Here is a 13,594-nt window from a genome sequence, read left to right as displayed (position 1 = left end):
GGAGTCAATCCCTTGTCTCATTGGTGTTGTATCTCCCTAGTAATCCTTCCTCGAAATACCAAACAATTGGTATTGCACCTAAGAGTGAGATTTCTAGTAAGACAATTGTTGAGGGAGAGATGATTGCAAGTAGTATCAATTGTCCCATGACAAAGACCAAGTGGCCTAGGTCACAATCGAATTGTGACGTTTGGGCTATTACACTTGTAACTTGTAACTTGTAAATAAAAAGAGTTGTGTTTTGATTAATGATTATAGCTTTTGACCTAATGGTAAGCGCTCGATTCTAACAAAAATCTCACAACCACCCATGAAAGAAGGTCTCCTAAGGGTCGAGTTATGAAAAGAGAAAATACAAAAGATCGAAAAAGGAATTCAATATCATTCTGAAGTCGACCAACACCAAGATAGGTACTAAACCGATCACTACAAAGATTGGTGTGGGCCTGGACAAGAATGTGAAGATTTTGTGATATTTTGTTATTATTGTAACCTATATTCGTTAAATATTATAAACCAACATTTAGAGTTAATATTTATTAAGGTAGTTATTATTTTCTAACTTATTAATATTTTAAAAGATATCCTTAAAAAAAGAAAGGATGATGTAATGATATACCATCCCGGGAATAACCGATCTCAAAATGATCATTTTGATTCCAATCCGATAAAGACTTATCATGAAATACAACAAGTTTCATTAAAGATCTGACATGGATCGAGGTGACTTTTCAAGATGTATATCTTAGTAGATTTAACATGTATATATGTACAAATTTCTACGACCTTTAACATGTATATATTACTAGATTTAATTATTAGATTGTTTTTCGTGTTGATTTATAGAAGATTTCATTTCAAGTATAGTAGTTTTGTGACATTAAGATAGAATTTCATGTATAATATTATAAATAGAACGAATTATCTTATCTTTGTCAATGGTCTTACTAACTAGGTCTTTGTAGGAGGTTATAAAGGATTAATCATACAAATTATGAGACTGTATAATGTTGTATAGTCTCGTGCGATTTAGGATTAAAGTTTTAATGTATTATAACTTTGTCATTTTTTATTTTTTATGATTAATTAAGAAATTGTTTGTTTGTATATGGAATTATGAATGAAATGGAAAAAATATATATAAAAAAGTAGAATCATGATATTAGGGATGATATGGATCAAATATTTTTCTTCTTGTGCTAAACACAAACTTGGATATTATTGTAGTAAAAACATGCATCTAATAATTGTCGTCCTATGTACGAAAAGATTGAAAATTTACATGAATTAACTTTTCGTCAATAAAAAATATTCAAAGTTTTATATCAAGTGTTTTCTTTAAATACTTTTCAAGCTTATATTTGTTTAAAGAGATTAATCATGTTATTTGTAAAAATTTATTCCATCCATATGCAAAAATTTCCCTTACCTTTGTGTTGTCTTTTACTTTCCTTATTACAGGAATGCAAATATCTTTATCCTACAAATGGAATTCAAATGGAAAATAATAATTAAGTCCAAAAAATTATGCTTTTAAATGCTAAACATTAAATTTAAGAAATTAAAATACTTTTTTAAAATTTATTTTATCTTTTAAATTTGAGAGATTACCTTCTTTAATTTGGAAGATTAACTTTTTTTTTATTTGTTGGATATCATTGATTTAAATCAAGTACATAGAAACATTATGGAACGCAACGGCACAAGAGCTTATTTCAACCATTTTTTAATTTTTTAATTGAGAATTCAACATCTTCCCATACCCTATTTTATTGCAAAGTTACCTCATGTTACCATTTAAGAAAAACTTAGTTGCCATTCAGGTGTAGTGTAAGCTTTGTCCCAAACACAACATATTTGCAACTTATTTCATTGCCTTCACACAAAAGTAATAGAAAATCCAAATCCCATCAAACCCTAACAATGAGCATTTAAAAAAAGAAATCCTCACAGACAAAAATCTATAAAATTTGTGTTTTCTTTTTTTTCAAAACCAATAGTAACCACAAAGCTTATGAAATGAAAATAAATTAGGATTTGAAATATCTTACAGACAGGGGTCGGAAAAACTGCATCAATAGAGTGTACAAAATCAACCCAACAACAACAACTAGTGCGAGAACAAAAAAAGTGGAAACAAATAAAGGAAAGAATGTAAAAAGAATTTCGAGGTAGAAGAAAATCCAATTTCATTGACACAAAATATAAAAATTTCAAAATTTTAAATACCATATAGGATTCCATATAGATGTGTGAAAAAAAAAGATGTAGTCAATATAATAGAATAGAAGAATATATACGTACGTACATGATGTTTCTTCAATAAAAACTAATTATAGGAGTAATAGAATAGAATAATACATTTGCAAATTAATTAGATGCATCTTCCAAAAAAATATATGAATTTTTACTTAGTTAGTTATTATTTTTATCATTAATATGGTAGGACCCATCTAGCAATTTTCCTCTTCTCCACGTGTTGGTGGTAATGAAGTCAAGTGAGTTGAAGTTGGATGGTGAGAAAAAGGTGTCAAGAAGAGAATTGAGGAGTAAAAGATAGATAAGTAAAAAAAATATATAAAAAAAGGTGATAATTGTATTTCCTTTAGTTAAATATGTTTTTAATATTAAAATTATTATAAAAATGTATGTTTACCGTTAAATTAGATTATAAAATGTTGTTAAATATGTTTTTGTCCCTTAACTTTTAGTAAATTTTGAAATTAGTTTATTTTGAAATTTTGGACCAATTTAGTCATTCATTTTTCGAAATACATGAATTTAGTCTTTTTAATCAAATTTCTGTATATTTATTTTATGTTTCGTACGCATTTCAGGATTGTATTTAAGTTGTTTATACTGTTTGACACATTTTCGCTTTAATGTTAAGTCAAATATTATTATAAAATGCGCTTGAAATGTCAAATAAACCTACCAAAATTTGATTAAAATGACTAAATTCACGTATTTTGAAAGATGAAGCACTAAATTGGTTCAAAGTTTTGAAATGAACTAATTCCAAAATTCACTAAAAGTTAAGGAACTAAAAACACATTTAACCTTAAAATATTTTGTCTTAACGGTGTTAGGTAAATATTTATTTTTAATTTAAGTTATATTATACTTTAATATGAACGTTTTTATAAATGGTTTTACATTATTTTTATAAAATGTGAAGAGTAAATATTTTATATTTGTGAATAAAATATAATTTTTATAACTATTTAGAAACGATAAATATATTTAATAATTAATTTTAGTATCTTCTAACAAATTAACGTGAATCGCAATGAATATTAAAAAAAATATATCAAATAATATCTTTATGAATAGTAAGATGAAATTAAGAAAGTATTAATAACTAGAAAAAATAAACTCTTAAATTTGTTTACTTTTTCTTAAACTACAGTAGATAAATAAGAGACCATAAATTAATGTTGTGTTTGATCCGACACTATTTTTATTTGGATTTGTTTTTCTATAATCCAAATAGTAGATGTATACAAACAATTATTCTATGTATACAAACGTAACTATAAGTTATAAATTACAATACATATGATATGTTTCTTAAATTTTAAAATACCCCTCTTAAAAATTATAAAAGAAAAAAATACAGGACTGATGAACAGTGTTCAAATCCTAAAAATTCTGTAACAAAAATGTAATTTTAATCACACATCTTCTCGCTTAGTTTCAATTACGAATTTTGTCATCTAATTTTATTCTTGTAATCTTATCAACATAATTTGATGTTTGTCATTTTATTATTTCATTAAATTCTAAGAACGTGTAGCTGTATTATCAAAAAAATTAAAATGAATCAACAACACTAATATCTTAAAGAAGAAAAAAAAATTATAACATTTTACAGCTTAAAAAAAAATCTTAAATTAGCAACATTTGAAGATATAGTAATCCATTTAGCGACCAACATGTGAAATTGATAAAAAATAATAAACTAAAAACATGATTTACCCAAGAGAAATACATATAATTATCATGCCCCTATTAAGATATTTGATTGGTAGAACTAAAAACTCAGTAAGAAAAAGTTTTACTTCTTTTAGTTCTTAAAGCATAGAATGAATATAGTTTTAATTCTGTAAATTAGAAAAAAAAATCATTTCAGTCTCCAAAATAAACAAAACGTGTACGTATTTAAAAAAATTGGAAAACAAACATTATTTGCTCTCATAAACTTAAAGAAGGCATAATCATTTTAATTTAGTTTGTTATTGTTAATCAAATTTAAAATTTATGGAAAAGTAATTTAACTTTACAACTTTGACGTTTGTTCTAAGTTACAAATAGGTTCATGCAGATGTAATTTCAGAACCACTGCTATTTTATTACAATATACGTCTCCAAAATTTCAAATTAATTTATTACATTCGTAATTAATCAATTTATATCAGAAGAAAAATATTATCTTAATATTTTATTTTGAAAAGGTGGTGTGTTTATTAATGTAATTAATGTAAGTTAAAAATCTGGAGGGGATAGAGAATGCATGTATTATAGCAGATACACGTCAGAGGTTGTTGAGTTCTCGTGTTTTCTTTGGGTGAAATTAGGTATGTTCAAAGGTTAAAATAAATATTAGTTTTTAATATTTGTCTTAGAAGGAGAAAGAAAAAAAAAGTAGTTAAGATTGTGAAAATCCATGTTTACACAAAGACATCCCTTGCAAAACAGGAAGACAATCCAACACAACACAACACGACAAAATACAATACAACTTCCCTTCTCTTGGACCTACCTCACCTTCCTCCAATTTTCAACTCCACACAAAACCAAAACCTTCCTTCAGAATCAAAAAACACTTCAATTTCTACCATAATCGAATCGATTCCATTCCCAATAATGTCCCACACACCACCGCAAGCCCTCGATTCCGAGGAGCCAGCCTCCGAATCCGCCGCCACTGCCGCCCAAACCCCCGACTCCCATGCCGCCACGCTCCTCCACCTTTCCTTCAACCAGGATTCCGGATGCTTCGCCGCGGCCACTGACCGCGGTTTCCGCATCTACAACTGCGACCCTTTCCGGGAGATCTTCCGCCGCGATTTCGGCCCCGGCGGCGGCGTTGGCCTCGTCCACATGCTCTTCCGCTGCAACATACTCGCCTTCGTCGGCGGCGGCGCCGACCCACGTTACCCCCCTAACAAGGTTATGATCTGGGACGACCACCAGTCCCGCTGCATCGGCGAGCTATCCTTCCGCTCTGAGGTGAAGGGCGTCCGTCTCCGGCGCGACCGCATCGTGGTGGTCCTGGCGCACAAGATCTTTGTGTACAACTTCTCCGATCTCAAGGTGCTGCACCAAATTGAGACCATCGCTAACCCTAAGGGCCTTTGCGACCTCTCCCACGTTTCGGCCACCATGGTTCTAGTCTGCCCCGGGTTGCAGAAGGGGCAGGTTAGGGTTGAGCACTACGCCTCCAAGAGGACCAAGTTCATCATGGCGCACGATTCCCGAATTGCGTGTTTTTCTCTCACGCATGATGGCAGGTTGCTCGCCACCGCCAGCTCCAAGGGCACCCTCATTAGGCTCTTCAATACCCTCGATGGTTCATTGCTCCAAGAGGTGAATTCAATGTCATTTCCTCTTTCTCTCTTTTGTTCAAGGATAAATCTCAGGTGTTGTTAGTATTGGTAATAGAATTAGAGTTTTACTTTTGGTAATTTATATCGTAAAGCTTTTCAATTTTGCATCAAAGATCAACATGGGTTATATAAGTTAATGAAACTAAAAATTTGATGGGAAAAGCAGTAAGGAATTGCATTCAAGCCTTTTCCTTTGTGTAATCCTCCTATAAATCTTCCCAATACAACATGAATAAATACTAAATAAAAATTGAATAAATTACATTGGCGCCATTTCGGTTTCTTTAGTTTGCACTCAATATACAATAAAGGGTGTCGGGGTAATGTGTTTCAAGTAACTAAGAGGGTTTCTGTAGGATTAAAAGAACAGGGGGTTGAGTGGAATTCTAAGAAATCACGGGGGTGTCTGTGATTTGCTCAAATAAATCTGATACGGCTAGCATAATCGGAGCTAAATATGTGCTTAGTAACTGAGAAATAAATTGCATTTAATGTTTTGAGATGTTAGTGGTGAGATCAAAGTGATTTGATTTGGAGGTTTGAATGGGAATCTGTGGGTGATTATTTTCAGGTAAGGAGGGGTGCAGACCGAGCAGAGATATACAGCCTTGCATTCTCTCCTACTGCGCAGTGGCTGGCTGTTTCAAGTGACAAGGGGACCGTTCATGTTTTCAACCTGAAGGTTGATTCTGGACTGATGGGGCATGACAGATCGAACAGTACTTCGGAGGCTAATCCTGCTAACCCTACAGCTGTTTCATCTCTTTCGTTTATTAAAGGTTTGTGCGCCATGAGTTTTTTGTGAATGATGTTTTTTGGAAATTTAGTGTCATGGTTTGTGATTGTGAAAGAACCAGAACAACAATAGTTGCTGTCTTGCAATACAATTGCAATTGCAGCTGCAGTTTTCTCATAATCCTTGATGTTGCTTACAAATGCAGCTGATGCAACTGCAATTGAGGCTTTAGACTGTATTTTAGAACCTTGATCACAACATTACCAAGAAGAGTCTTGAAATTAATAATTTTGTGGTGAAATTTGTTGCTTGTGATTATATAATTTTGTCTGTTTTTACAGGTGTGCTACCTAAGTATTTTAGCTCGGAGTGGTCCGTGGCTCAATTTCGCTTGCAAGAAGGTTTGCAGTATATTGTTGCATTTGGCCATCAAAAGAATACAATTGTAATACTAGGCATGGATGGCAGGTATGTCAGTAGTGCATCATATTTGTGCTCTCTTAAGTTTGTCATGCTCTGCCTTTTTGTGTTCTGTTTTTCGAAATGGGGTAGGAGTGTTGCTTAAGAGATATTAAACATTGAGTATGGTGAAATAATGATTTTAGGACTAGCCTCTAGAGCCTACTTCACATCATCACTGCATTAAACTTTTATTTATGTGTATACCTGTGCACTGTTTTGCTAAAAATTGACCAATGTTGGTGGCTTCATATAACGTTTTATGCTTATGATAGTCTTAAAAACATATAACGTTGTATCCAAAATGAGCACTAGTTCCTTGTTTTCTGGGTTGGTATTTTTCCTGTGAATGGAAATTGTAACTCCAAATTTTATTGAAATTGTTGATGCAGCTTCTACCGATGTCAGTTTGACTCTGCGAGCGGTGGAGAGATGACCCAACTTGAATATTATAATTTCCTAAAGGCAGAAGACACATTCTAGTTGAGTATGGATGCATCATGTATATACTTCAGTGGATCTTGCTTTCAATACTATTTGGATTTTCTGTTCACCTCGTTGTTTGAAACTTTTAAACTGTAAATATGAGTACTGCTAAATCCACTAATGTTGTCCAATTCACTCTGTTGGGTGCTTGTATATATGAACTATTTAACACCTCATTACAAATTAGAATGAATTGTCAGCAGCATTCGCTCCAGATTCACTACAGCCCTTGAAGCTGCTTATCTTCTAATGTTTACATTTGTTTGGTTCTGTTGAATTCGGTCGGATATGTTTGGTCTTTGAACACCGTTTCTTTTGAAGCTTTCGGTAAATGTAAATGAGGAACAAAGGACCCTGTAGCTTTCAATGTTAGGTTTTATTTTGAAATATAATGCATTTGAAAAAAAAAATCACTAATTAATTTCGATCTATTAAAATTATTTTAAATTTTTAATATGACAGGTCCAGGATATATAACATGGTCAGGACATATAACACGTTATCTAACTAAATAAAAAAATATAAAAATTTAATTAAAAATGCCTAAATTTATAAAGAACTTAAATTTTAATTAAACGTTATAGATAAAAATAACGAATATTAATATAGTAAAATTATTTAATTTTAGTTAATAACGTTATAATTTAATTTTGGAAAATGTTTCTATTTAGTGCTTATATCTAGGACCCGTTTATTTTAAAAGTAATTATTGTTTATTTTCCAAAAAAATTATAAAAATGTATTTTTTTTTAACTTTTTGTAAGATGCATTTTCATGATTAATCTTTTTTGAAAAAAATAAAAAAAATACATTTTAAGAGTAATTACTTTTAAAAAGGCTAAAAAAATACATTTTAAAAATACATTCCTAAAATTAAAATAAACATTTTAAAAAATAATAGTCATGAAAAAAATGGCTGAATAAATTTTAATCATTAAGTATTATTGACAAGAGAATTTATAAGATTCGAAAAATATTATTATAGATCATTAATCATCTGTAACAGTCTTTAATGAATTTGACATAATTCATTCTTTTATTTCTTTTATAATGGGTTGATTAGATGAATATACACTTAACAGTATTTCTTTTATAATGGGTCCAATTAACATCTGCCACTACCTCATTGCTGTATAAAATTGTGCCAAGTTATATAACATCTATCCATATATTTTGTTAATCTTTAGTTCGTATGTTACTTTGAGTGTTTGATGAGTTCGTAATTAAAAAGTCAGAAAACAAAAGTACAAGTATTTGAAATGTATCTCTCCAATCAAATAGTGACAAAAATATGTAATCAAGTGAGAACTAAATATCATTTTTAAGAAAATGATCACTTTTTTAGTTGTTGTAATTAAAAAAAAAATGAAACTGAAATATATAGAACCTACTAAAACAGACTAAATAAATACATAAATATACAATTATGCCATGAAAATGATAAGAAATAGAAAGTAGATTGAAGCAGGTGTTGAGGAACCTAAACCCTATCTGAATGAATTTGTTTTGACGCATCCAAATCTAACCGAACGTCGATTTCGATTGCATCGGGGAAAGAAGTGATGATCCTAAATTGAATTTTCCTCAATTGAAGGGCAAAGTCCAAGGCCTGGTTCATGGTGGCTCGAGCACCCGCTATTGCTTCAACAAGCTCTGCATTGGTCAAGTAAGTGCTGCAGATTTGGTTCAAAATTCTATCGTGTCGTTCTTGGAATCTCACGGCTCTTTCCTCCGCCGCTTCCAACGCCTCGTTAACCATTTTTAGTTTCTCGGCAGCCAGGTGTTTCCGCTGCCATCTCTTGATGTTTGGGACGCAAAAGAAGAAGGAGGCGGAGAAGCCTATTACCGCGAAAACGATGTGGCCGAACTCCATCATCACCGGTGGTGTTCATGCTTCAACTTCTCCAACACCCATATATGACCATGATGACAATGGAGAGAGACCCCTGTAAGTACCTTGCTTCGCTTTGGAGTTACCACATTTCTTTTCCTCCAATTCATTATCTATTCTCTTTCTCTATGTTTGTGGGGAAATCAAATGAAAATCACATAAATCCATTATCATATTTTTAATTTATTTTTATCGAATTTAGAAAATTGTTTTAATGGTTATTAAAATAGATATTTCAAAGTTTTAAGTTAATGGTCTCGTCTCCCCTTACTTCAATAAGATTTTCAAAATATGATAAAATGTGAAAATAAGTTATAAAAGAAATGGAATAAAATATGTAGTTAAGTGTTTTAACTTTTAGTATTCTTTTTAATAATTTTAATAATATTTTGTAATATCCTTAAATCAATTATTTGCAATCTTTCAATACTACTTTCACTCCTAAGTTGGTGTAAGACGACTAAAAAAGTGTAGTCCTATCTATTCTCATATCAAATAAGATTATGATAACAAAAACAAACCATAAAGAAGATTAATTAATGTAATTTAATTAAAACATAAATTGATCAATATAATTTTATATCACATTATTTTTCATGCACATGTTTATTACATATTTTATCTCGCACACAGAATATTTGATGATATAAAAACATATTTACTTACAAAATAATTTATAAACAAATATGATAATATACTTATTATAACACTAAAAATAATTCCATTGATTTCTTACCATAATTTTTTTATGTGGTCTACAAATTAAAATTTTGAATATCCCTTTTACTTAATTGTTTTATTATTCTAAGATTCCATATCTTAATCATAATTGTTTTCCCGACCTTCTATTAATAATTAATAGAGTGAATTAAATATTCTCTTTAGAGATAGTCACCTATCATTTATATATATATATATATATATATATATATATATATTAAATATATAGATGTCAACAATATTCTAATTTGATGAAGGGGTCAAATTAGGAATATTGAAATTAAGTAAGTAACTGACAACGGTTACATAAGGGGTTATGGTCTTCATCTGTGATCACGCTGTGCATTATTCCTGCTCCTTTCTCTCCCTCCCCATCAAGAGAGAAATTCTAGAGGGACCTTAAGGTATTCTATAGTTGGAAGACAAGGTACCATCTTTCTCCATCTATTATTTCCAATCCAATCATAAGATACGCTTCCGCATTTAATTTTCTGGGAACTGCTTAATTTGTTATCTATGTAGAGTTTATTGCTCTTTAATGTTTTCATAAATCAACATTTGTGACTTGGTCCACTTAAGCAAGGAAATAGTTATACAACCTACGATAATGTCTTCTTGAACAATTATTTGATTGAAAATTGAACTTAGGGTTAGGCAAGCAAATAGTTATACATATGGGTGGCAATGCGGGCCGGTCCGGCCCGTTTAGGCCTGGCCCGCCCCACCCCGCATACTTTATGCGGACTGAAAACACTGGCCCGTCCTGCATACTTCTTGGCCTGCGGACCAGCGGGTCGACCCGCTTTTTTTTTTTTAATTTTTATGATAAAACTTTCAATGTTTAAAAATTGGGAAACTTTAAGAAGTTCACCAAATTAAGTAAAGATTTTGGAGAATTAGATGATAAATTGATAATTCAACATTTTCATCATATTCATACTATGACATACACAATGTATTCTTTAAATTTTAGCACATTAAAAATTACATAATACTTGTCTTTTTCAGTTATACAAGAATTTGAAACGTTAATGCAAGAGTTGATAAAAGAAGTAATTAATATGCACAAGTGCAAGTTTTTTTTTATAATTTTATGCGGGCTTGCGGGCCGGCCCGCGTGAGCCGCGGGCTAGTCCGAACGGGCCGCCGGCCTATGCGGGCCGGGCCCGCGGGCTAGGCCCTAATTGACATCCCTAGTTATACAACATGCGATAATGTCTTCTTGAACAACTATTTCATTGAAAATTGAACTTAGGCTTTGACTCTCATATCTTGGATTAAGGTTTGTTTGTCAAAGGATATAATTAATACTTAGAGCACAACTCTTTCTACTTAAATATCACTATAAGAAAATTCTAAAATAATAGCAAATTTTAGTGTCAAGAAATTCTTAGTCACTATAATAACCAATTTATATACAAATTTACAAAATAAAAAATTATTGATTACTAATATTAAGTGATCAATTTATAAATTAATTTCTTTGTTAGTCAAGATTTTAGTAGCTAAATTGTAGAGACTAATTATAAGTTTTTAGTCGTGACTATTTTAATAACCAATATTTTTCTATTTGATAAATTGGTATCTAAATTAATCTCTTTATTAACTAATAATTTTTTGTTACTAAAATTGATGACCATTCTTCTTCTCAGTTATTCTTGTTGAACGTGAATGTATATATCCTCTCCGTGTGAAGGGGAGAGGCTGGCGTTGTTGATTGGTTTAGTGGGTAGTTGGGGGATCGGTGTGGTGGCTCTGCCGTCATAGATGGTGGCTTTGCCACTGTACTAGCTAGAATGTCTTGCCGTTGAAGGCGTTGTCTACTTTAAGAACGACAGACTACAAGAGTTGTTGTAATTGGCAAATGCAACCGAGTTTATGAGCGAGATGAGGAGCAAGTTAATGCATTAGGGAAAATTCATCAAAAAGAAAATGGATACCCCAACAAATACTTATGCTCATCAAAAAGAAAATGGAAAATTCATCAAAAAGAAAAATGTACAAAAAAAGATATAGAGTGTTAAGATAGTGCTCGTCAAACTCATTGCAAAATTTTAATCATAAATGTTCATGTTGACACAAGTGAGATAATTTTGAGTAGTGATGAACTATCTTCATTGTTTATCTAAATAATGAGTAATCATATTATGTAAGGATAATATAAAATGTGGAGGTAGGATAAAGTTTTATTTGGATCCTATAGTGAGTGTCAAATGTTCTTACTAAGATTCAAAGCGTGGATCTTTGGATATGTGACAAAATCTGAGTGATTTGATGACTCCTGATGAAAACTCATGAGAATTGAAACACAGAAATATCCACTTGCAAAAGAATCTTCAACGCTCAAGTCAATTAAAAAGTTTTGATTCACGTGAATGTATGAGTGAATATGAGAGTGTGTTATTCTTTGGATGAATGACATATATTTATAAAATTTTTGAATCTTTAGGAAATCATACATAAAATGAAAGATAATAAAAACTTACACATTCATGATAAATTACCATGATAATGACAATAATATTATTTAACCATATTAACCATATATTACGTTGATATATGATATAGAAGAATATTTATTATACAATTAAACTATTCGACAATGTTTGGTCAAATTCTTTAATATATTTATTGGATTAGGTACATAGATTTGTGATTTAGGGACTCTCCTTCATAAATCTTGGGTTGAATTGGTGAAATGTGTGATGAGAAAAGGTAAATCTCTAAAATCTTATATTTTATTACCCAGCTGAAAAATGTTTTCCACTTTGGAGTGAAAATGAAAACATTGTAAAACATGCGAACATTATGATCCCAATTGAATTTTTGACAGTTACATTTTGATATTGTAATAAGATAGAAGAGGAGCAAAGTGGTATTTGGAAAGTCGTTGTCATAAGATGCTGCCATAGAAATTCAAGAGTATTCTCCAAAACTGAAATCAATAACATTATTTTTATTTCTCTTTGTCCACAAAATGTTGATTCTTAGAAAACCAACATACTTTTGGTCAAACTATGTTGATTCTTAAAAAATATTGAATTAAGTTTCTTACATGTCGTTCTTGTCTTTCTCTGTGTCAGGCCTCTGTTTTTCTTGATAGATTAAATAATTATTGTATCTCAAATAGTTATCGTTCTAAAGTTGTTTTTTCTTTATTGTAAATATTAGTATTTTTATTTAAACATTTATATGTAAAATTTAACTTTTTTTTTTCGTTAATTTTCTATGTTCTTAAATACCACTTTTCACGGTTCTATGTCTGTTCATAACATTTTCTACAAACCTTTCTATATTTTATATACTCTTTTTAATTTCTCATAATAATAATTTTTTACGATATCTTGTTGTTTGGGGTGGTATTTTGGTGATCTCTTCCATTTACAGTGTTCTTCATAATTTGTCTTTCATTTCATCTTAATCATGATTTATCATGGAATCTGTCCTTGTTAGACCTTGGGTTAACTTTTATAGAATATCATAATTTTTTAAAATTCTATTAATGGTTCTTACAGCTAATTTTGTTTTATTTTTGACTTTATTCATTGTTTTTTTTATTATTCTCTAAATATTATGAAACATTACATTTATAGATTTATTTATTTTTCAATAGGAATTATCGTATGACAAACATCACTTCATCATCTTCTTCTTCTTCTTTTTTTTATATATTTTTTAAACATTTATCTTTCC

General features: G+C 30.6%; 1 protein-coding gene and 1 long non-coding RNA gene across 2 annotated transcripts; both read left to right on the top strand.

Annotated features, from left to right (window-relative positions):
• The first annotated feature begins 4,685 nt into the window (after nt 1-4,685).
• LOC114192392 (autophagy-related protein 18a-like) lies at nt 4,686-7,513 on the top strand. The gene is made up of 4 exons (XM_028082099.1): nt 4,686-5,589; nt 6,181-6,388; nt 6,687-6,813; nt 7,197-7,513. Exons 1-4 carry the CDS (start codon nt 4,867-4,869, stop codon nt 7,285-7,287), a joined length of 1,149 nt encoding a protein of 382 aa, XP_027937900.1. The 5' UTR covers nt 4,686-4,866; the 3' UTR covers nt 7,288-7,513.
• A 1,106-nt stretch (nt 7,514-8,619) lies between these two features.
• Nucleotides 8,620-12,204, top strand: LOC114190837. The gene is made up of 3 exons (XR_003605865.1): nt 8,620-8,956; nt 9,067-9,238; nt 11,554-12,204. It is a non-coding gene; the product is annotated as an uncharacterized LOC114190837 (long non-coding RNA).
• Nucleotides 12,205-13,594: the final 1,390 nt, after the last annotated feature.

Source organism: Vigna unguiculata, chromosome 7, assembly GCF_004118075.2.
Source record: "Vigna unguiculata cultivar IT97K-499-35 chromosome 7, ASM411807v1, whole genome shotgun sequence".
NCBI lineage: Eukaryota > Viridiplantae > Streptophyta > Magnoliopsida > Fabales > Fabaceae > Vigna > Vigna unguiculata.
The sequence above is the reverse complement of the archived record's forward strand: the minus strand, read 5'-3'. Positions and strand labels throughout refer to the sequence as shown.